The 21,957-nt window shown below is 65.9% G+C and overlaps 1 protein-coding gene across 4 annotated transcripts in view; it reads left to right on the forward strand.

The window, feature by feature from the left end:
• The window catches only part of RXRA (retinoid X receptor alpha), a 98,125-nt gene extending 77,102 nt beyond the window's left edge, over positions 1-21,023 (forward strand). For 3 of the 4 annotated variants that reach the window (XM_060013861.1, XM_060013859.2, XM_060013860.1), the window contains 6 exons: positions 6,493-6,746; positions 9,840-9,969; positions 11,856-11,988; positions 13,538-13,629; positions 15,369-15,474; positions 17,095-21,023. In XM_060013861.1, coding sequence (XP_059869844.1) covers positions 6,493-6,746; positions 9,840-9,969; positions 11,856-11,988; positions 13,538-13,629; positions 15,369-15,474; positions 17,095-17,242 — 863 coding nt within the window. In that variant the 3' untranslated portion in view covers positions 17,243-21,023. The remainder of the gene's footprint in view (positions 1-6,492; positions 6,747-9,839; positions 9,970-11,855; positions 11,989-13,537; positions 13,630-15,368; positions 15,475-17,094) is intronic. The other variant, XM_060013862.1, reaches the window with a different exon arrangement.
• The last annotated feature ends 934 nt before the right edge of the window (positions 21,024-21,957 follow it).

Below are 21,957 nucleotides of genomic sequence, written 5' to 3' on the forward strand. Positions count from 1 at the left end.
CGAGGCTGCCTGTGCAGTGCAGTGATGTGATGGGGCTCGGTGGTAGCCGCCGGTGAGGGGCGGGGTGCCTCCTGGGCTTCAGCGTGAGCGAGGGGCCGGCCTGGGCTCCGGGCCTTCCTGATCAGGGTACGTGTTCCGTGGAGACCTTGGCCCACCCTTCTTCGTGTGGGTGGAGAAGCTGAGGCCCAGAGAGTCCAGGGCTTGTCCAAGGTCACATGTCGGGCTGGAGCCTGGGCTTCTGGCTTCCAGTGCAGATCTATTCCTTTAGACCATCAGGAGGGCAGAGGAAGCATGTGCCTGGCTGGGGGACGCCTGTGCCCAGCCCCGGTTCCTCTGGCCACCCTTTGTAGTCAGGGTAGACTTCCTGGAGGTGGTGAGTGCAGCGTGGTTCCTGAAGGATGGAAACTTGGGCAGGGGGCAAGCGTGTGGTGGGCAGCGGATCAGTCTGCATCCAGATGTGGAGCCTGGCCAGAGGGGAGGTGCCAGTGTGCTGAGGGGAGGTGGGGCCCTGACATGCAGCTGCGGCTCGGGGCTCCCTGTGGGCACCACGGTGTAGAGTGAGCTGGCCACCCCTGGCGCCTGGTACCACGCCGGGCGCTGGGCACACAGCAGCGAGCCATGGGCATCCGCCCGTTCACAGTGACCGTCGGACAGCCAGGCAGGGCCCCCCAGGTGTGATCAGTGCTGCCTTGGGGGAAGCCCAGGGCACTGTGGGAGCCCAGAGTGGGCCCCTGGCCCAGCCGTGGACATCAGGCAAGGCTTGGGTGGGCAGATGTCCAGCTGACACCAGAAGAGTGGAAGAGTGTTTGGCAGACCCCGTGCCCAGCTGCCGGGGTCAGCGCACGCCGAGGGCGAGAAACTCAGTGGATGTGGCACTGTGGGGCCCCAGGGGGTGACCGTCCACGGGTCCCCAGGGCTTTCCCGGAAACGCTGACCCCCTCCTCAGGCCCCCTCAGCCTGTCCACCTATGAGCCCTGGGCAGACCCCAGCTGCCTGCTCCCCCAAGGCCTGGGGGAGAGTGGATGACGCCCCTCTCCTGTCCCAGTGGAGCTGCAGGCTCGGGGCTGGGGAGGCACCGGGTCCGACCCCTCCCCTGTGCTCACGGGGGGTGTAGGAGCGCCTGCCGTGTGCGGAGCCTCTTTGGGGGCCCTGTCCTTGTCGCACACACTCCCAGCCGTGGTGCTGTGACGCTGTTCCCACACCTCCCGGGTGGAGAAATGCGGTGCAGGGGGGAGGGGCGCTCGCGGAGGTCTCAGGGCCACACTGGCAGGGCCGGGCTGCTCCCGTCTCTCGTCTGGTGCATAAATATGGAGCGTTGGGCGAGATCCTGAGGCAGACCTGATTTATGGGCCATTAGATAAATACCGGATCCCATCAGGACCCCCCGCACCCCCTTGCCTCCTGCTGGATTTATAAGTCACAAGCAGGCGGCCAGGACCCTCCTACACCGCCCTCTCCTGCTCCCAGTACAACGTAAAACTCTCCTCACCGCCGCCGTGCGGCCCGCGAGCCCTGGGGCCACGGGAGGAGGCTCTGTCCTGGCGTGGGTGGCAGCGCCCGTCGTGCTTCCCGTCGCCTGCGGGGCCCGGCCCACTGCCTCGCTCTCGGGAGGAGTGACCGGTGGCCCCGGCGCAGCCTCAGTGCCGGCCCTGCAGGGGGCTCGGTCCTGAGGCAGCCTCCTTCCTCTCTGCTGTCCTCGGCGACCCCCGCCAGGAGGGCTCCCTGGCAGTGGCAGGGCTGGTGGCAGCATGAGTTGGGGCCCAGTGGGGCCCAGGGGGACGGGGGCCTGGAGTGACACCCCAGCCTTGGCCGGGAGCACACAGGATGTGGCTTGTCCGCCCCCAGGGCCGGCCTGAGCCCTCCTAGGCGCCAGCCCCACGCGGGCGGCCATGCTGACCGGGCCGGCCTGAGCCCTCCCGGGTGCCAGCCCCACGCGGGCGGCCATGCTGACCGGGCCGGCCTGAGCCCTCCTGGGTGCCAGCCCCACACGGGCGGCCATGCTGACCGGCCTCGGTGCCGCACGACCCCTGGGAGAGGCTGTGATCACACCCCCGGGGCAGGTGGGGCACAGGCTTGGGGCTGGCCCCTGGACCGGCCGACCGCAGGGAGGGCCGACGGGCACCCTGCCCCGCGCTGGTAAGGAGGGACGCGGCAGGCCCACGGCGTCTCGTGTCGGGCAACGGCAGGGGCGTGTGCACACACGCAGCCCCTGGGGGCTCATTCCGCAGCATTCCGGGGTTGGTGGGGCCCAGGTGGGAGTTGCCCCGCGGGCCAGCCCTCCCCAGACTGAGCCCGGGCCTGAGCGTGCAGCTGCAGGGCTCGGGGGCCTGCCTGTGCTCCCGTCTGAAGGGGGGAGACCTGACAGCAGCAGGCTGGAGGGGCACCCGCTGCCCTGCCTCTGCTTCCTTCTTCCTCTCTGAGGAAGGCCTCTCCCCGTTTCCTTCCTGCGCCCCATCCCCTGCCTCCGAGGGACTGGGGTGTGGAAACGGCAGTGCCTGACGCGTGTGCGCCGGCGGGCGTGGCCCCGCAGCGGCTGCGGAGAGGCCCCCGCTGGTTCCCCCACCTCCCTGTGCGGGTGGGGCGCGTGGCCTTGCCTCTCCGAGCCTCAGTTTCCACGGGGTGCATGGGGGTGTCGGCAGGCTCCCCGAAGGGCCTGTTGGGGGGAACGTGGCGGGCGCCAGCCCCGCGCCTGGCGGGTGGTGGGGTCAGAGAGTGGGGGCCGCAGCGTGTGTGCAAGCGTGTGAACCCGTGTGCGTGCCCGTGTATGTTGCACGTGATCATTCTTGTGTGCAGGCGTCTTGTCCTGGGTTGAGCCCCCTGAGGGAAGGAGGGATGTGTCCTCCGAGCTCGAGGGACATAACTCGCCCTGTGACCTCTGACAGGGACATGCCCCGCCGGCCTTGAGAAGAGGCAGCCGGGCCAGAGCCCTTGGAGAAGTCCAGCCCTGCCTGCCCCGGGGGCCATACAGGGGATGGAGGAAGGGCCCAGCCGCCGGCGGTGCCAAAGCAAAGGAGGCGGCAGGCCTGTGGTCCCCCCACCCCCACCCCGCCCAGACACCCCTCCCACCTCGCGGCTTCCTGCCCGGCCCCAGGAGCCGGAGGGCGGCAGTGGGCACTGTGCAGGTCAGGGGGCGGGGGTCCCACCCTGGCTGTGGGCTGCTGCTCCCCAGGACGTCCGGCACCAGCTGTCTCCTGACGCCGGCGACCCCGCTTATGCTGGGTGTTGAGTGTTCCTCCCAGGCGCGTGCTCGGCTGCTGGGGGTGGTTCGGCCCCGGGGGCTTTCCTGGGGATCCCGGCGTGGGGGCCCGGCCTCCTCTGCCCTCCCGGCAGCGTCCCCTCCCCGTGCCGGCCCCTCTGCCCGTGGCTCGGGGCTGGGAGGATAACGAGGCCCTGTCTTGGCCGACGCCTCCCACCCGAGGCTTCCCGGCGCCAGCGGACATAAGTCAAACACAGCCACGTCTAAGAGGTGGTCGAGCTGGCAAAGCATGAATCCCCAGCCCCTCCCCCCTGCCCCCCCACCCCCCATGTTTAAATAAAACAATAACATTTGTAATGATGCTGCTCGGAGCGGCCCGGCCCTTCATGGCTTCAGAGCGCTTCACAGAGCGCTCGCGAATTAATTCCGGACGCCCCCACGTAGGAGGCAAGTGCTGAGGGACCCCCACCTGCCACCCTGTCCCGTCTGGAAGGGGAGGAGAACCCCTTAACTGGGCCGCGTCATGGGGGCCGTGCGCGTCCCGAGGGCGCCTCCTGCGGATCCAGCCTGGAGGCTGGTGCCGACCTCGTCCCTCTGTGGCTGGGGAAGCTGGGGCACTGAGAGGCTAGGGGCTCGCCCGGGGCCACACAGCAGTTGGGGCAGAGCAGCGTCTGATTCCAGAGCCTGTAGCTTGAAGCCGCCTGTTCTCCTGAGGGCTCAGCTGCACCCCTTTGGTGCTCTGGGCCTGTTTCCCCACCTGCTCAAACGTGCCTCTCAGCTGTGTCCCGGCTCTGAGGAGTTAGGGTTCTGTTCAGAGGACAGACCCTGGGGACCCCCACCCTCAGGGTCTCAGGGACACCGGCCTGCCAGGGTCCCCATCATTCCGGATGCTGGTCCAGCTCAGCCTGTGGCTGCCGCCCACCGGGTCCACTCTTCTGGTCTGTGACCCCGTCCCCTGTAGCAGACGGCGACACGAGGAGGTGCCCTGCTCCAGCCCGGCATCCACTGTGTCGGAAGAGGCCAGAGCCAGGCCGGCCAGCTTGAGCTCCCCATCCAGCCCCACCGGCTGTCAGACTTTCCAGAAGCACCAGGCTTGCAAAAACTCTGACTCGAGGCCTCCCGCCTGGCTCCGGGGCCCAGCTGGTGGATCTGAAGCGTGGGCCGGCCCTCTGTCCCGAGTCTCGCCACACGGATGGAGAATCTCTCGCTCGAGTCAGCGTTTGCGTCTTGGAGAGCGCAGCCCCTGCAGGGGCCATCCCTAAATAGCCATTTGTGGAGGCGGGAAGGATGCGGGGCCGGCCCTCAGGGAGCCCCGCAGCCCGGAGAGGGTCTGAACGGTCGTCGGCGGGGCCGGCGTGGTGGAGAGGGGTCCACGTGGACTGTTGCAGAGCTGTGGGCGGTGTCCCAAGAATTGCACGGGCCCGGGGGACCCCCAGAGAGCAAGAGAGGGAGCCCTCACGCCCCCAGGCTTGGAGGACGGAGCGGGGCTGGGCCGGCAGAGCCCCTAGAGCTGCGGCCTGAGGAGGAAGTGACCGCTGAGAACCGGGGCCGGGCAGGGCGGGCGCCAGAGCCGCGGACCCCCTCCTCCCTCCTGCTGGTCCCCTGCGTTTGCGAGACCCACCCGAGGCCAAGGGTGAGAGGGCCCGGGGTGAGGCCCCGAGCTCGGGCCCCGGAGCTGGGCAGGGCAGGTGGGCCTGGAGGTACGCGTGGGGGGCAGTCCCGTGACAGCGGCGTCTGCGGGAACAGGGCACTGTTTTGCCCAGTCCAGACTTCCTGCAGGGGAGGGTAAGCCTCGACGGAGGCCCAGAGGGGTGATGGCACGTGGGAAGTCCCCCGAGGGGCCGCGCCCTCCCGGCTTCCGGAAGGCTCCATGCTGGGGGCTGCGTGCAGGGCCTTCCCCTCGGTGGGGCTGGGAGTGTGTGAGAGGTTTTACTGCCGCCCTCGGGAAGTCGCCTCGCATAAGCTCCTGCTCTGCCTTGGGGTCTCCAGGGGCCCCAGGAAGCCTTGTGTGGGGTGGGGGCTGAGGAGCTGGTCCTGAGGAGGCCGTGGGCGCCCTGGGAGTGTCGGGGGACGTCTGGACATCTGCTCTGGCTCAGCAGAGCAGGACCAAGGGAGGGCGGCCGGCGGCGGTGGCGGGCCCCGTCCTGGCGCTGCGGCCCTCGCTTAGTGGCATCTGGCGCGTCCCTGGGGAGGCACAGGCCCAATATGCCCAGGGGCTCCCCCGTGCTGGTGCTGTGTGGGCAGCCTCTCCCACCCCGCCAGGCCTCCTTTCCCCGGGTCCAGGGCCCTTGGTGTCCCCAGCAGAGGAAGCGGGGGTGTGAGGGCCAGCAGAGGGCGCTGCAGAAGCCCCCGGGAGCCTTCCTGTGTCTTTGCGGGGCTCTGGGTGGGGTCCACAGCCTGGCTCTGGTTCAGCGTCGCCTTGGGCCTGCTGGGTGACCTCCGGGAGGTCTCGGCCCCTCTTGGGAAAGGGCGGCTTGAGCTGCATGGGCTGTGAAGTCGAGGGTCTGTGAACGCCCAGCCGTGGGGTGCCTGGTCCCCTCGGCCTTCCGTCCCACCCGGGTCTCCGCGGGGATGTGTTGGAATGAACCGTTCCTTCTCCGCCTCCTCCCATCAGCTTCTCTCCCTGGGTTCCCAGAAACTAGGCTGCCCCGACTGCAGCATCTGCTCAGGTTCTACCCTCGTGCTGGACCCCCGCACCCGCCCGGCCGGCCCGGGCTGTCCCGTCTCAAGCCTGGGTTTGACCCAGCTTGTGCTCTCCCCCAGCCCCTCTCCTCCCCGCAGCAGAAAGGGACCATCAGAGATCTGCATCTCACCCCATCCTTTTCCTGGGGCACAGTGGGCCCTGTTCTCGGCTACGCTCCCCACCGTTGCACCCCTTGTTCTGCTCCCTAGCTGACGTGAGAGGCCCTTTCCTCAGCGGCATTTCTGCTCTGGTTCTAGGCCTTGACGCGTGCTACCTCTCGTGCCTGAATTGCTCTCCCTATTTTTCCCGTTCCTTCAATTTCACTGTCACTTTTTCCGGGAAGCCTTCCTGGCTTTGCCTCAGTCCGTAGCCCATCAAAGCCCTTCTCACTCCACGTTGGGATCCCTGTTGAACTGTCAGTTTCCTGAGAGCTGGGTCCCATCTGCCCTGGCCCTGGGCGGGTCCTGGGGTGACCAGTAGGTGAATGAATTAATGAGAGGCGGCGTGTTCTGTTCTCAGAGCGCACAGCCTCCAGGAGGCCAGGCTTGGGGCAGAGAAGGGGGCCGCAGTCTGGCCGGCTCTGAGCAGCATCCTTCTCCCCGGCCCCGGCCAGCTTGTGGGCGCGCTGCTCGGGCCCTGGCGGCGGAGGGGCTGCCGCGGGAGCTGCGGGCTGACTGGAAGCCTCCCCGTGCCTCAGCTGTGCAGGAGGAGCGGCAGCGGGGCAAGGACCGGGCTGAGAACGAGGTGGAGTCTACAAGCAGCGCCAACGAGGACATGCCCGTGGAGAAGATCCTGGAGGCCGAGCTGGCCGTCGAGCCCAAGACCGAGACGTACGTGGAGGCAAACGTGGGGCTGAACCCCAGCTCGGTGAGTGCACCCCCGCCCTGCTCTGGGGACGGTGGCCCCGGCACGCTCCTGGGAGGGAGACCCCCTCTGTGATGTCCCCAGTCGGGTGGGTGAGGTTTTGGTTGTTTGGCTCAAAGCCCAGGACGTTATGGTAACCTTCAAGCTTCGTGTTGTCTCTGGCCCATCGTCCAGCTGGGTTTCGGGGGTTCTGTGTCTGCCCCAGGTTTGCGGGCAGCGTTAGGTCCAGACTTCATCTATGTCTCCCGTGTGTGGTCGGGGTGGGACCACAGCCCTGTGGCCTGCCCTGAGGTCTCCCCGGCTCACGGTGGCCCAGACGGCACCGGACGCACCTGCCCAGCTCCCTGCCCCAACCCCAGGGCCTTTGCACGTGCCGCTCCCTCTGTTCCTGCTCGGGCTTCAGCCTCGGAGAGGTGTCACTTCCTCGCGGAGCCCCTTTCCCTTTGACCCCCCTGGTGCCCCTGTTCTGTGGGCTCAGCGCCCCTGACGTTACTCTTCACGGCCCCTAGCACGTGGGGGCCACACTGCAGCGTATGCAGTGGGTTAATTCTCCATCCTTGCCATCAGGCTGTTCCACGGGACCCTGCCCTGCCCGTAGGTGCTCTCACGTGGCCCCCACCCCCATCTCCGAGTGTGAGGGTCCCGTCTCATCTGTGGGGGGTCGCAGGCCGCCCTGCTGCCCCGCACTCTGTGATGCCCCAGGACCACGGCCCCTCTGAGACGCCCGCTTCGGCTACGTGCCAGGGAAGGCGGGCCCTCTCCTGGGCGCGCCGCCTCTCAGCCTCTCGTAGAATGACTCCCGTCGGCTGTGATGCTCCGCGGTCCGTCTGGTCTGTGGTCCGGCCCGACCCCACGCCCCCCTCTCCGGTCCCAGTGCGGGGTGGGGAGGGCTTCACGACTGAGTCGAAACCCCGAAAGAGAAGTCTTGGCCTGCCAGCTTTTGATTTTGTCAAGTAAGGACGTTATTGGGAAGAAAACAAGTCTGCCATCTTCTCTCTCCACGAATTCAGAGCAGGCGGAGGGGGGTCTAGGGGACAGGCAGGCGGGCCGGCCAGGCAGCGGGTCTGCCCTCGTGCTGCAGCTTGAGCTGGGCTGGCCTGGGTCCCCCGCTCTGGGGACGGCTTGTTAGGCCCCTTGCCTCGACACCGGCGACACCTCTCTGCCCTGGGGCAGCCTCGGGCCTCTGCCTGGGGATCCCGCTGTCACCTCCTAGCACGGGGAAGGTCCCGCCCTCTCAGGCACGGGCTGGAACTCCAGAAACTGCCGTTGAATGAGGCCTGTTTTGTCTCTGAGCGGGAATCCAGGCTCGGAGAAGTTAAGTACTTGCTGGAGACCACCCTGCGGGACGGAGCAGGGCAGAGCTGGAGCCCCCTCCCCCAGGGCAGCCCCCCAGGCCTAGTCCTGCACCCACTGTGCAGGCAGACGTCGCCCCCAGCTCTAGGCGTGACTGTGCTCACCTACAAGGCCCCGGCCTGCCCGGGAGTGGCTCAGGGTGACAGCCTGTGCCCCGGACCTGCTTTGGGCCCCTTGAGGGCTCGGAGGGAGCCGTTGGCTGGTGCCCAGGGAGAAGGCCCGACCGCTGGGGCTCTCCTCGGGTCTTCCCCACGCCCCCCGCTTCCCCCTGCATGGCTCCCCCATGCCCCCCACCATCAGGCTTGTGCTCTCACCTCGAGGGGCTGCCCTGCGGCGTGGAAGGGCAAGGAGCACGGTCCCCGGGGAGTGCAGCCTGGCCGCAGTGGCTCCGGCGAGAACCTGGCCCTGGCCTCTGGCACGCTAGCTGCTGGGTGTTTCGCTCGTGTGAGTGCCCGTGGCTGCCGCTGTCCATCAGACGGGATGGGGTGGGCGATGCTCGCAGGGTGTCCTGGGCACGTGGTGTCCGGGGCCCAGCGAGTGTGTGGACTTCCGGTTGACGCTCCTGGGAGGTTTGTTGCAGAGCAGGTGGGGACGGGGGCGCCCAGCGGCTGGTGCCTGTCTGCCCCTCCCCCTGAGGTCCGCGGACCAACTGGCCACGCCCCGCGGCTGCCGCCTCTCCCGGGGTCCCAGGTCCCCTTTCTGCTCGCCTGGCTCTGTCCGCCCCGGTGGCCTCGGTGCCGGTTGGTCACCGGGCCTCCCACGAGAGCCCTCAGCAGGCCCTTCACGGGGCTGGGTTGTTTAGGCTGCGTCATTGGGGGGCGGATGGTTTCTGTCAGGGGAAGCTCTTCCGAGGGGGCCTCCCCCGTGTGGCTGCCTGGCCGTCATGGTTTCTGGAATGAGGGGTTTCCACATCCCGTGCACTGGCCTCGGTCCCCCCGTCCCCGGGCCCAGAGGTTGTCCACCCGAGCCCCACAGGCTGGAGCCGGGAGCAGCAGGGTGCCGCGGAGGCCGCCCAGGTTTCCTCGTCTCTGAGAATGACCGGGGTGTCCCCTTCTGGCTAGAACTTTCTGGAGGGGCCTCTGATGCACCCTCTCTGAGTGCCACCCCCGAGTCTGGCCTGTGACACAGGGTCACCCGGCCCCAGCCCCCGGGGCTGCGGTGGGAACCGAGTGGGTCGTAGCACGGTGTCCTTCCTGTGGCTGCTAGGACAAGTGACCACAAATCAAGTGCCTAAGACAGCACAGAGTTTAGTGTCTCATGCTTCTCGAGGTCAGAAGGCTGAGCTCAGTGTCCCTGGGCCAAGTCAGGGCATCAGCAGGGCTGGCCCTTCTCGGGGAGAAGCTGCTGCCCGGCCTGTCCCCGCTCTGGAGCTGCCCGCGTTCCTCTGCTCCCGGCCCTTCCTCCGGCTCCGGGGCCGGCAGCGTCTTCCCTCCTCGACCTCGGCCTCCGTCCTCACGCCTTCTCTCCGCTCTGACCTCCTCCCCGCTCCAGTAGGGACCCTCGTGATGGCACTGGGCCCACCCACTTCTTCCAGGGTAACCTCCCATCTCCAAACCCTTAACTTGGCCGCGTCTGCAGAGTCCCCTTTGTCGGGTAAGGTGGCACATTAGCAGGTTCTGGGGTATAGGACGTGGGTGTCACCGGGGGCGTTATTCAGCCGCCACTGCCGGGTAAGGCGTGTGGCGGGACCTGGCCTGGGGCTGCGTTCTCTGCTCGGTGCTCACGCGGTGCCCCTTCCCGCAGCCCAATGACCCCGTCACCAACATCTGCCAGGCGGCCGACAAGCAGCTCTTCACCCTGGTGGAGTGGGCCAAGCGGATCCCACACTTCTCCGAGCTGCCCCTGGACGACCAGGTCATCCTGCTGCGGGCAGGTGAGTGGCCGGGCCTGGCGGGGGCTGGGCAGGCGTGGACAGGAGAGGGGTGGGGGCTTTGCGGCCCCGCGGGTGGGACGCGGCCTTCCTGCTGCTGCGTGGGGCCGCAGGGGAAGGGGCACGGGCCGGGGCTTCTGCTCCGGCACTGCCCACCGCAGCCTGGGCTTCCCTCCCCTCCCTCATAAGGAAGGATTCAGTTGGGGTCTCTCCTAGTGGCCTTCAGAGGGGTGACGGGCCGTCTGGGGGACCTGTGGAGAGGGAGGGGTGAGCATGTCCAGCAAGGGCTGCCCTCGGGGGGCTGTGTGTTCTGCCTTCTCCCCCGACTGAGGCCGCAGCCCCTTTCCCAGGCTGGGCTTGCGATGCGCGCTCGGTGCTCAGCACACACCCCACGGCGGAACGGGTGGTGAGGGAGATCCTGGGACCTGGGGGTGGGCGGGGGCGGGGGATGGGAGCGGCGGCTTTGGAGTCCCGACGAGGCAGCCGCCCGCCCTCCAGGCCGTTCTCTCATCTGGAAAGTGGGCACGACGGCCTTGCCGCGTGGAAGCCGGTTTCTGCTGGGACACTGGGGTCCTTGGCGCAAAGCTCCTGCCAGAGAGACAGTAGGGACTGGCCAGCTGGGAGGTGCTGGGCGGGAGCCCCACCCCACCGGTCCATACGTGCGCACTGGGCCCTGCGGTGTGCACCTGCTGACCTGCGTGCTCCGGGCCTGTGCTGGGAGCCACAGGAGCATCGGGCCAGCCCAGCGCCTGCTGGGCCCACTCTTGGGGGCAGGAGGACAGGTGGCAGCAGGGTCAGAGGTAGGAAGGGGCTGGGCGGGCCTCAGTGGGGGATGAGAGGGAGAGAGGCAGAGTGATCGCAGAGTGGCAGGTAGGGCAGGCTCTGGGGGGCTGGTCCGGCCCCTCGCAGAGCTCTGGTCCTTGGCCCTGGTGTTTGGCCAGCGGGGTGTCCCTCGCGCTGAACCTGGGGGCGGGGAGAGCCCGTGCCCAGAGGAGTTTTCACTCTGGGGCACAAAACCCAACACCCAGAGCCGTCAGACCCGCAGGGATTGGGAAAGTCTGGGACCCGGGGTCGGAGGGCGTTCTGATTCACTGACCAGGCAGCGCCTTCCTCTCCCTGGGCCTCAGTTTTCCTCTGTATGAAACGGGGCCGATACTTGCTCTGTGGGGTTGAATCAGCATTCAGTGGGATGATCCTTGTGATGCTGGCAGCCGCCAGCCCAGAACCTTCGGGGCACTCAGGAGTGGTGGCTGGGACGGTCACTAGTGACAGTCCTGTGGGACGATTCATGCTGTTCAGTTATAGGGTCATCGAGACACTTGCTCACAGAATCGCTTCCATCCGTCTCTGTAGCCCTTGCGCCTGCGCTGGGTGCGCCAGGGCCTCATGTAGAGAGAGCGGCGAGTTGGCCTTTGGCTCTAAACACACCTTGTTTCAGCACAATAATTTGCCGATTTGTGGCATCCACAAAATGTCAGTCTCTGGGAGTTTGCCGTGGGGGGCCAGACTGGCGGCAGCTGCTCCAGGGCCGCCTGGAGAGGGTCCTGGGAGCTCCCTTGTGCTCCGTGGCGCAAGCGTCTGGCACTCACAGAGAGAGACTTCCTTGGCACCCTAGTTGGGGAGCCTGGGTTAAGCTACGCTACAGAACATGCTCTGTGCAGGACTTCTCAGGGCCTTTACTGCACGTGCTGTAGAGGCATCCCCCAAACGTCCATGCTCGGGAACTTCCTTTCTGTGGAACGGTCATGGGCTCGGGGTTTCATGGAGCCCACTTTGGGAACCGTGGCTTGGGAGGGTGAGAGCTGCCTCTGGGGGGCCCAACGGGGGTCGGGGGCAGGGCAGCCCGGGGGTCTGGAGACAGCAGTGACCGTGTGTTCTCCCCGCCGCAGGCTGGAACGAGCTGCTCATCGCCTCCTTCTCCCACCGCTCCATAGCCGTGAAGGACGGCATCCTCCTGGCCACCGGGCTGCACGTCCACCGCAATAGCGCCCACAGCGCGGGGGTGGGCGCCATCTTTGACAGGTGGGGGCCCAGCCCAGCCCACGGCCATGACCTGCTTGGCCTTTGTCCTGTTCACGAGGGTTACACTTGCGGAGATACAGAGACGTGCAAGGACTGAGGTTAAAATCCCTCCGGGGACCCCCGACAGCCGCAGCTGACGTTTTTGGTTTACTTTTCTCCAAGTATGTTTTCAAGTCCTGCCCATGGGAAGGAAAGCTGCCGTATTTTTAATGCAAAGGTAGACTGTGCCGTAGGTACCGTTCTGTGCTGCTGTCATGTCGGATGTGGCGGAGACTCTTACGAGCTGAGACTAAAAGCATCGCGGCGCCTGTGAGCCCGCGCGCACCCTGTCCCCGGGTGCCCGGCTGCATCTCAGCGCTGCTTCTGGCGTGTCCCCGGTGGAGACACCGCTCTCTGCCCCTCGGCACACAGCCGGGGGGCCAGTGCTGGGTAGTGGGTAGGGGGCTCCGTTCAAGTACCTCCAGAATCATGGCCCACCTGCGCTGCACCAGGCAGGGCGGACGGGAGCTACTCATTCCTGTCTCTGGGCCTTGCCTAAGAGCCCGGAGGACCTGGGGACCTGGGTGTCAGCTCAGCCAGCCGGAGTGGGAAGGGCTGGGGAGGGGCGTCCCAGGGTCCCTCGGGTGTGGGGGGCGTGGCACAGGAGTGGTGAGTGGGAAGGAGCGGGTGGCAGGGCGTGGGGGGTGGGGATGGTGGTGGGAGGGGTCCCAGGCAAGCCCCCGAGTACAGGAGCCTTGACGTTAGAGGGGAGCAGCAGAAGCCCCTCCTGTAGCCCCCCGGGGATAAATGTGGGAGCCTGCTGCCCCGTGGAACAGCTCAGGGAGAACGGAGGGGCACCGCGTACCGTGGGCAAGCACTGGTTTAGACAGTGTAGGGATGTGTCTTTGCCGCAGGACGTTTCAGGGCCTTTAACGAGCTCGTGTACAGTAGTGCCACCCAAAGGGGCTGTGGAGCGCGGGCTTTGCTGCCCACAGACGGCTTCTTGGAGAGCACGTCCCCTGGGGGCATGTTTAGAAGTGCGGCCCCAGTCACGCACCCAGCTGACAGCTCTGTGCTTCCAGCTGCTAGAGAGGGGACGGTGATGGGAATGTAATAAGTGGCCGGTGTCGGGAAGTGGAACGGAGCCCGCTCCGGCTGCAAGGAAGGAGCCGGGAAGCCCAGGAGCTGGGGAAATGCCTTCCCGCGGGCGGGCTCCGGGGAGTGGCAGGAATGCGGCGCTCAGGCCGCCATGTGTGGCCTGCATCCCCGCGGGGCGTGTGGCTGTGGGCTTTGCCCTGGACGTGCGGGGCCTTGGCTCGCCCGGCTGTCACGAGGCTCCTCTTTAGTCTCTGGCCCCCCAGGATAAAATCCCATTCGCAGACCTTGAGGAAGAGGCATGGCGCCCCCGGGGCGGGATGGGACAGGCTGGGCAGCTCCCCCGGTCTCCTGGCTCTTCTCAGCTGCCCTCCAGGCCCACAGCGGGCCTCCCGAGCGCTTTGGGGTTCCTGGCGGGTCCTGTGAGGGCCGTGGTCTGACTTGGGACGTCGGCATTTGCCCGCTTCCCCCGCAGGGTGCTGACGGAGCTGGTGTCCAAGATGCGGGACATGCAGATGGACAAGACGGAGCTGGGCTGCCTGCGCGCCATCGTCCTCTTCAACCCTGGTACTGCCTTCCTGCCGCTTCACCTGCTGTCCAGGCCCGGGTGTCAGCCCGCCTGGGGGACTAGAGGCCCCGGGCTCTCTTCCCCGCCCCGCTGCTCACGGGCGCTGCAGCGTCGGCGACCCGCCCCTTCTCCGAGCCTCGGTGTCTCCCTTACGAGGGGGGCACAGCCGTGCCACCTTCTTCCCAAGGCCCTCGTGAAGGTCGGACAAGGCTTGCGCAGCCGAGCTCATCCTCTGCGGTTTGGTGAGGGCTCTGGCCGGGCCTTTGGGCGCTGTGTCCAAAGCGAGGCCCCACTCGCACCGGCATCCTGGGCTCCAGAGGAGATGGCCTCTTCGCGCGCTTCTGCTGCCGGAGTTCTGGAGCCCGGATGTTTTGGGGGTGGACGGGGACACTGGGGGCAGGTTTGGGGCTGCTGAGGGCTTCTAGGGGGAGGTGCAGGGAACTGACCAGGCGGTGGGAGGATGGGACGGCCCTAGGGGTCACGGGCCCTGACTCCTTGCCCTCCACCGGCTCCAGTGCTGAGGGCCGGGCCGGGGTGGAGATGGAGTCCGCTCGTGGGGGACAGCCCGTTGCCAGGGACGTGTGTTCCCCAGCTTTGTGCTCGAGCCCGTGACCCTGCCAGCATGGGAGGCTGAGCCATGTGTCTCGGCCCTGCCTGGCGGGATCCCCATTGAAGTCGTGCGTGGCTTGGCTCCTGGCTCTGGTTCATCTGTTGGGGCCCAGGCGTGGGGTTGCTGGGCACAGAAGGGAGATGTCCAGGGCTGGCAGAGCCCCAGGGCCTGGGGGAGCCCAGTTGCAGCGGAGCCTGGCATGTTCCCAAGGTGCCCAGGACCCCGGGCCACCATGGCATTCACACTGGGCCGCAGTGCTCCTACTGGGACATCAGCCAGCCAGGGCAGGGCCGGTGTGGGACCCCCCTGGTCTGGGACTTACAGGCCAACCGACAGCAGTCCTGTTCCGTGGCTGAGCCCCGGACGCTGCGTCAGCTTCAGACCAGCAGCAGGGAGGCTCTAGCCTCTGCCCCCTGAGCCACTAGGACGGACCATGCCTGGCTGGGGCCAGACTCAGGGCTGTGTGAGCCCACATCCAGATGCGCAGTGGTGGCTGCTGTCCGGGGGCAGCGGGGAGAGAGAGAGAGAGGCTCGTCCAATGTCAGCTTGCTGGGCAACTTCAGGAGATGAAGAAGCCCAGGGGGCTTATTAGCAAAGCTTTGCCCGGCTGGGGGGCTCTCGGTGCCTCGGAGAGAGGCCCGTGACGGCTCACCAGGATGAGCCGGGCGGCCCGTGCTTCTAAGCCTCACCCCTGGGCCCTGGGGGCTTTGGCGACGCTGGTCCCGGGGATCTCCGTCCACAGGCAGAGCCTTCCAGCCTGGACTCCTGCCGCCAGGGTCCCAGGGCTCGGGATGGCTTCAGGGCCCCCCAGAGCGTGGGTCTGGCTCTTTCAGGTACAAGAGGGTTTGGAGCCTTCATCTCGCTCCAGGGGGCTGAGACCCGATGCAGCAGAGGCCTCTGGAGGCCACGCGGTTGCCATGGTAACCAGGAGCCGCCCCGGGGGCAGGCCCGTCCCACTTTACAGATGGGGCTGAGTGGCAGGAGGTCAGGGGACTGGCCCAAGGTCAAGTGGCCAGCAAGCAAGCGGCAGGGCCAGGGCTCGAGCAGCCTCGTCTGAGTCGGGGCTCTCGGCCCCTGGGACAGGTTCCCCGGGCAGGGCTCTCACCTGCGGCCCCTGCTCCCTCACAGACTCCAAGGGGCTCTCGAACCCGGCCGAGGTGGAGACGCTTCGCGAGAAGGTCTACGCGTCCCTGGAGGCGTACTGCAAACACAAGTACCCCGAGCAGCCAGGAAGGTGAGCCTCGGCCCAGCCTCTGCCTGGACGGACCTCGGGGTCTCTTTGCAGACCCCCCGCCCGGGGCAGGACCCCGCCACCAGCCCTTCAGACCCTCTTGTGGATTAGAAGGCCACACCCTGCCTTCACCCAGGGCAGTGGGGGATTGAGGCGCTCTCCCGGCCTCAGCGGGCACGCGCTCACGCTTCCTTGTAGCCCCACCAAAAAGACGGGCCCAGCGCGGGCACACAGTAGGTGCTTGTCGCTGTAAAGCACGTGAACGAAGTCAGTGCCTTCCTCCGCCTGCCAAAGGGAACCGCTAGAGGTGGGGGCCTGGCGTGCTCACCCCTAGCAGGGAAGGACGCCAGCACACAGTAGGTGGTTTATAGGCGTATGCAGAGTAGATGGCCGTGGTCTGCAGACCTGCCCGTCTCTCCTGGCCGACTGTGGGCCCCGGAAGGGCTGGAATTGTCTCCCTTCTGGGTCCACAGTGCCGGGCGCGCCGTGGGCGTCCAGGAGAAGGGGAAGCATCGGTGACTTCGCGGCATCCGAATCTGCTGTCCTGATTCTGCCCCCTCCCTCTCCCGCTGGCCGCCCCGCCGACTGGCACACGCGGGCCACACAGGGTTAACTGTCTTGCTCAGCCTCATCTGGTTTGGTTTAGAGTGAAACTTCCCGGAGGAGGATGAGAGGAGGGGTGGCAGGCCCGCCTGTTTTTCCTGGCTTCCCGCCCTAGCCCATCTCGCCAGCTCAGCAGAAAACAGCTCGTTCTCTGGCCCTGTTCCAGCCTCTAAGCTGCGTTTCTGCCTTTAAAACGCGGGTAGTGTTGCAGCCAAGCACGGGGCTTTCCCCCCTGAAATACAGACACTGTTAATAATTAATGAGGCCCTGGGACCCCTGGAGGGGCATGTGGAGAGACCAGGCAGCACGTGGGATGGGGACGGCATGGGGGACAGATGTGGATGTCGCTGGAGGGGCATGTGGCCCCGTCAGCCCCCCCACGGCAACTGTCCTTGGCAGCGGGGCCACTAAGCCTGGCGTCCCTTTTCCAAGAGGCTCCCAAAGTCTTCCTGTGTTCCTCCCCCACCCAGCGTCCTCCCCAGAAACTCCCCAGGGGGTGGGCACGGACCGAGGCGCCTCCTTCTCTCCCACCCGCCCTGTCTGGGCGTCAGGTGCCTCTGGCCGAGCTCTTTCTGGGGAAGGTGGGCCCTGGCGTGGGGCCCCCTGGAGGCTGGTCCTTGCTGAGAAGGGCTTGTTGGCGCTCAGACCTGCTCCCAGATCAGGAGCGGCTCAGAAGTGGCTTCACCTTTGGCGCCCCTGCAGCCAGGGGCATTGCTGGTACTCAGATCTCTTCTCGTAGCCCTTCTTCCTGCTTAAAATCCTACTGTGGCTGCCTCTTGCGCTGGAGAAAGCTCACGTGTCGTAGCTTCCCCACGAAGCCCCGTCCAGCCTGCCCCAGCCCGGCCACTGTCTCGCCACTGGACCTTCATCCTGGATCTCCACCCTGGGGGGCTCCTGCCGTGGCAGCCTCAGGGGGATGGGGCAGTGAGCCTGGTCCCTTCCCCAGGGGGCCGCTGGGCGCCGGGACGGAGGGTGGGAGGGCCCGCCCTGCCCGCCCCTCACGCGGCTCCCGTCCCGCAGGTTTGCAAAGCTGCTACTTCGTCTGCCGGCCCTGCGCTCCATCGGCCTCAAGTGCCTGGAACACCTCTTCTTCTTCAAACTCATCGGGGACACGCCCATCGACACCTTCCTCATGGAGATGCTGGAAGCCCCGCACCAAATGACTTAGGCCCCCGGCCGTTCTTCGCACTCGCCGGTCCGGCCGCCCCGCCCGGCTGCCAGCAGCTCTTCTCAGCCGAGCCTGCCCCGCCCCTCCTCTGCCTGGATGTTTGGACTTGGGGGCGTGGCCTGTCACTGCTAAGCCTGAGATGCGCTGCCACCCTCGACATTTTCAGTACTACTCGACTGGACCGGGCAGTGGCCATGCTGGGGTGGCAGCCGGAGTGGCAGGAACTGGTGTGAGCCCCGGGGGAGCCCGGGCGGCTCACGGGGTCTCAGGCCCCCGCCCCCGGAGCTGCAGCGGTCAGAGGGTGGCTTTGTTCCGTCACTGTTTTGTTGTCGCGAGGTCCTCTGTTTGCAGGGATCCCTCTGCCTCCTGTGTGTGCTGGCAACCTGCCAGCCCGGCCTCACCCACAATCGGGAGGAGGGGACAGGTGGGGGGGGTTGGCATTTCATTGCAAAAGACTCCACCTGCCCCCTGGGAAGACGGGAGGGGCTCTGGGGCAAGCAGCCTTGTCTCCCCTCAGAATGAAGGGTGAGCAACCCCTGTTTCCAAAGATGACTTTCAGCTTTGTCCCCGAGCCAGTCAGAACAGAAGCTGACCTCTGTGCAGGGTTTTGGGGCCACCTCAAGGCTGCAGGGACTGGAGTCACCTGCCCACCCCACCCCACCTCATTTCTCTCTTTGCATCGTCCTGGTTTCAGCTTCTTGTTCCACATGGTCCTGTCTAGCCCTGGGTAACCAACCCCCACCCCGCCCCCAAATCTTGCAGTCTGTGCCCAGGGCCAAGGCTGACCCCAGTCCCCAGTCCTGGAGGGCTAGCCTGGTCTCTGGCCCTCCTGGAAGCACTGGAGGGCCATGCCGACCTGGGCTCTGCTGACCTCTCAAGGGCAGAGGTCATCACCAAGGAGGCCCACAGGGACGGGAGGAGAGGAGAGTCACTTTCCCCAGAGGGTCCTCGGGCAGCTGTGCACGTTGAAGGAGGGACTTGTGGGCGCATGGCTCGGGGCACGGGGCAGATGGTCCATTCTGGAACGCTCTGGGTAGGGAGGCCCCTTCGCTGGCTGTTCTGTCCAGAGGACTCTTGGGGTCAGGAACCGTTGAGTGCCAGCACCCTTGGGCCGGGGCTGGATGCCCCTCGGGGACAGCCAGCCTGGCTGTTGTCTTGGCCGGCTGATGGAGCCCTTGTGGGAGCTCCATCAACACCTGCTCTGGTTGAGGGCACCCCACCCAGCCCTGCACCCACCCCTGAACCTTTCACCCACCCCAGGCAGGCAGGCCCTCTGCCCCTGGGGCGGGGGCGGGGGCAGGGTCTCTCAGGTTGAACTGGCCTCTTTTGCACTGTAATGCCCTCCCTTTGGTCTGAGTACTTTCCATTTGCATGCCTCGTACTCCATGAACCCAGCATTTGTCAGTCGGTGGGGGGCGGGGCCTGAACCGGGCCGGGGGTAGGGGTTGGGGAGGAGAGTCCTGTCTTCTCAGCCCATGAAGGGGATGCTCTGCGGTGCCTGTCTTCTTCCCGCCACTCCCCACCAGAGAGGCCCCAGAGCGGGGGTGGGCATGGGGGCTGTGGATGCCCTCCCCCCGAGTCTGTTCCCCCGGGTGCTGCAAGGGTGCCCCTGGGGCTGGAAGGGGAGATGCCGGCCTCCAGGCCTCTAGGGAGGACGGGGTCCATTCTTTGCCCTCCAGGGTCTGGCCCGAGCTAAGCGTGAGGCACCTGGACAGAAGATGTGGAAGCTTCCACAAACACGTCCTTTCTCTGGCACCCCACCCCGCCCTTAACGTGGTGGCCCAGGCGAGGCGTCCCCTGCCACACAGGCACCCCCAGCCCCGTCCACCATCTGAGGCAGAGATGGGGCGAGCCCACGCCTGCCTAGTTGTCCCTCTTCCCAGACTCTCCCTGCAAGTCTTGGCACCCTTTGGGGGCATGCTTGTGTCAGGCAGAGGGACGCCGGCACCCTCAGGGGCCTCCCTCTGGGACCCCCTCCCCCTGGGAACGTGGACCGCCCCGCGGCCCGCCACCCCGGTGCCTTCTGTAGCCAGATGCACCCTGTCCACGCCCAGCCCCCTCCCGCTGCCCTGGACCCCTCGGGAACGTGATGGCTCCAGTGGGAAAGACCCAGGATGGAGCGCTTTGCTGGGGGGTCAGCCTCGTGGGCTGACTGCCCGTAAAGCACTGAGGTCCCCAGGCCACCCCCTCCCAAAGCCGGAAACTCCCTGGCCCCTCGCCGCTCAGCCTTCGTGGCCCCGCCGGCACGGCAGCGTCTCGGGCTCTTGGGGGCTGCCCGTTCATCTTCTCCTCGGTCCGCTGTCATCGATGTTGTCATGCAGTGCTGTTTGTTTGAAAGATGATGGTGGGGAAACGGCACATTACTCAGTAGAGAGGTAGGATTTTTATTTAACCAGACCTTCAGTAGTATTACCAATCTGGTTCAACTAAGGTGATTTTTTGTAATTATTATTATTATTATTATTTTGGTGGGACAATCTTTAATTTTCTAAAGATAGCACTAACATCAGCTCATTAGCCATCCTGTGCCCGTCCCCGCCTGCTGGGCGCTTCCGGCACGTCCCCTCCCTGCTTGGACATCAGATGGGCCTCCCGAGGCCGAGGAGTGAAGACGACCACGCCCCGGGTTTGGAAGGTGTTGGCAAAGCCAGACTCCGGCTCGTCCCCCGTCAGGCGTCTCCTTGGAAGCTGGCCTGCCCGGGGACGTCCGCCCAGATGACTCCCGGGTCAGCCCCTGGCCCTCTCGTCCCCCGGTGGGGGGGGGGGGGAAGACGGCGCCACACTCGCCGTGTTCCGGAAGGATTCGGGCTGGCAGGCCGGTGGCCAGTGCCGGAGACCATGCCGAGCTTCCTCCACCGGCTGGAACGTGCAGCCAGTGGGTAATCAGCTGATGTCGTCCCCATCACGGAATTCGGTCCCTGCCCACGCAGGTGTGTGTTGTGCGATGTACCTGCTGTACAGAGACCCTGTGTGCACAGACCTGCTTGCCATCCACACACACGCACCAGCTACCAGCGTTTTCTGTTTATTTTTAATCAAGACTTTCCTCCCCCCCCACCCCCACCCCCCGTTTTCCTACAGATTTGCTTCATGTAAGCAAGTACGTAAGGACCCCTCCTTTGGTGAAATCCGGGTTCGAATGGATATCTCGTGGCAAGGAGATGCATCTATTTTAAGATGCTTTGGAGCAAACAGGTTTAGCCGTTCCCAGTCCTTAGAATGCCTTAGCCGGGATGCGTAGCTCACACTTAGAGAGGATGACAAATACGTACAGAGAAGAGAGATGTCTAAAGCATCGGGAAAGGTAGAAAAAAATCTATTTTTGTACAAATGTAATTTTATCCCTCATGTATACTTGGAGGATGTGGCGGGGAGGGGGGACTTGTTTCTGCTTTCAGAGATGGAGGCGAAAGCTTTCTGAGTCAACGTTGGCACGCAAGGTGGAGCGGAGGAGGGAGCTCTCGGGACGGGGCACGGGCTTCAGACGAAACCGCTGCACACAGATGTTTTCTTTCTGGGGCAGGAAGGTGGGCCTGAAACTTTCAAGGGTTTTCTTCCCCTTTCGAGTAATTTCTAAGCCTTGCTCTGTTCTGTCCCTGTTGCCAGCTGGCCTTCCCGAGACTCTGTGACTGTGGAATTACTTCCCCACGTGATTGTTCTCGAAAACTTCGCGGCCGCAGGTGCCGGGGATGCACGAACAATGGTGTTAGAATTGTGGAAAAGAGAAACTCAAAGCCAACCGTGAGAGGAGAAACAAACAAAACATGAGTGTTTAAAAATACATCCCCATTCAGTTTGCCTCTGTGCTGATGGGGTTTTCCTGTCGGTCTGGAAGTCAGCCACGCCGGGGGCTTCCGGCCACCCTGGAGGGGGAGGGCCTGCCGGCCTCGCCCTGACCTGGGCCGGGTCCACACCAGGTGCCCCAACTGCACCCCGGACGGCGGTGTCGGCCTGTCCAGGATGGTGAGGCTGCGCCCTGGGCCCCCCCCCGGGTCCTTTCTCCTCCTGGGTCTGCTCCGGTCGCAGAGCTCCCGGGAGCCTGCCTCTGGGTCTGGGCCCCGTCCAGAGGCCTCCCGAGAGGGCTGCCCTCAGCGTCCGAGGGGCCAGGTGTGGGCCGAGCCCAGCCCCGGTGTCCACACTGGCTTGAACGGGCGGGAGGTTCACACACAGCCACAGAATGAGTGACGTCATCGAACTGCCCCATTAGGGAGCAGGTAGCGACGCCCCTTCCCCCTCTCGTCCCCATGCTGTCCGGGGGCTGGGCTGGGCCCGGCCGCAGTTTGGTGATGGTCCCCGAACCCTCTCGTGCACCTCCAGCCAGCAGGCACCCTCCAGGGAGCCCCGGGGGTGTCCCGGAGCTGGGAACCCTGAGGGCCAGAGTCCCGCCCGGTGGCGCCGGCCACATGGTACCGAGGGCAAAGGTGGCTTCCGGCAGGAGGGCGTGAATCTCACCACGAGGCCTGTGGCCCAAGAGGCAGGGGCTCCCCTGGTAACCCCCCTAAGATGTGCTCGTGCACATACAGTATACACGGGGACACGCGCGTTCACACCCATACAAACGCTCGTACACGCGTGCACGCACACCACCTCACAAACTCAGCGGCTCCCGTCCCTACCAGGGCCGCAGGCCGTGCCAGTGGGACTCTGGAAGCGCAGGGCGCGGAGGCCTTGCCGCCGGACCCGCTGCCAGGTCTGCTGCTGCCTGGGAGGGCCTC

The sequence above is a fragment of the Delphinus delphis genome, chromosome 6 (genome assembly GCF_949987515.2).
Source record: "Delphinus delphis chromosome 6, mDelDel1.2, whole genome shotgun sequence".
NCBI lineage: Eukaryota > Metazoa > Chordata > Mammalia > Artiodactyla > Delphinidae > Delphinus > Delphinus delphis.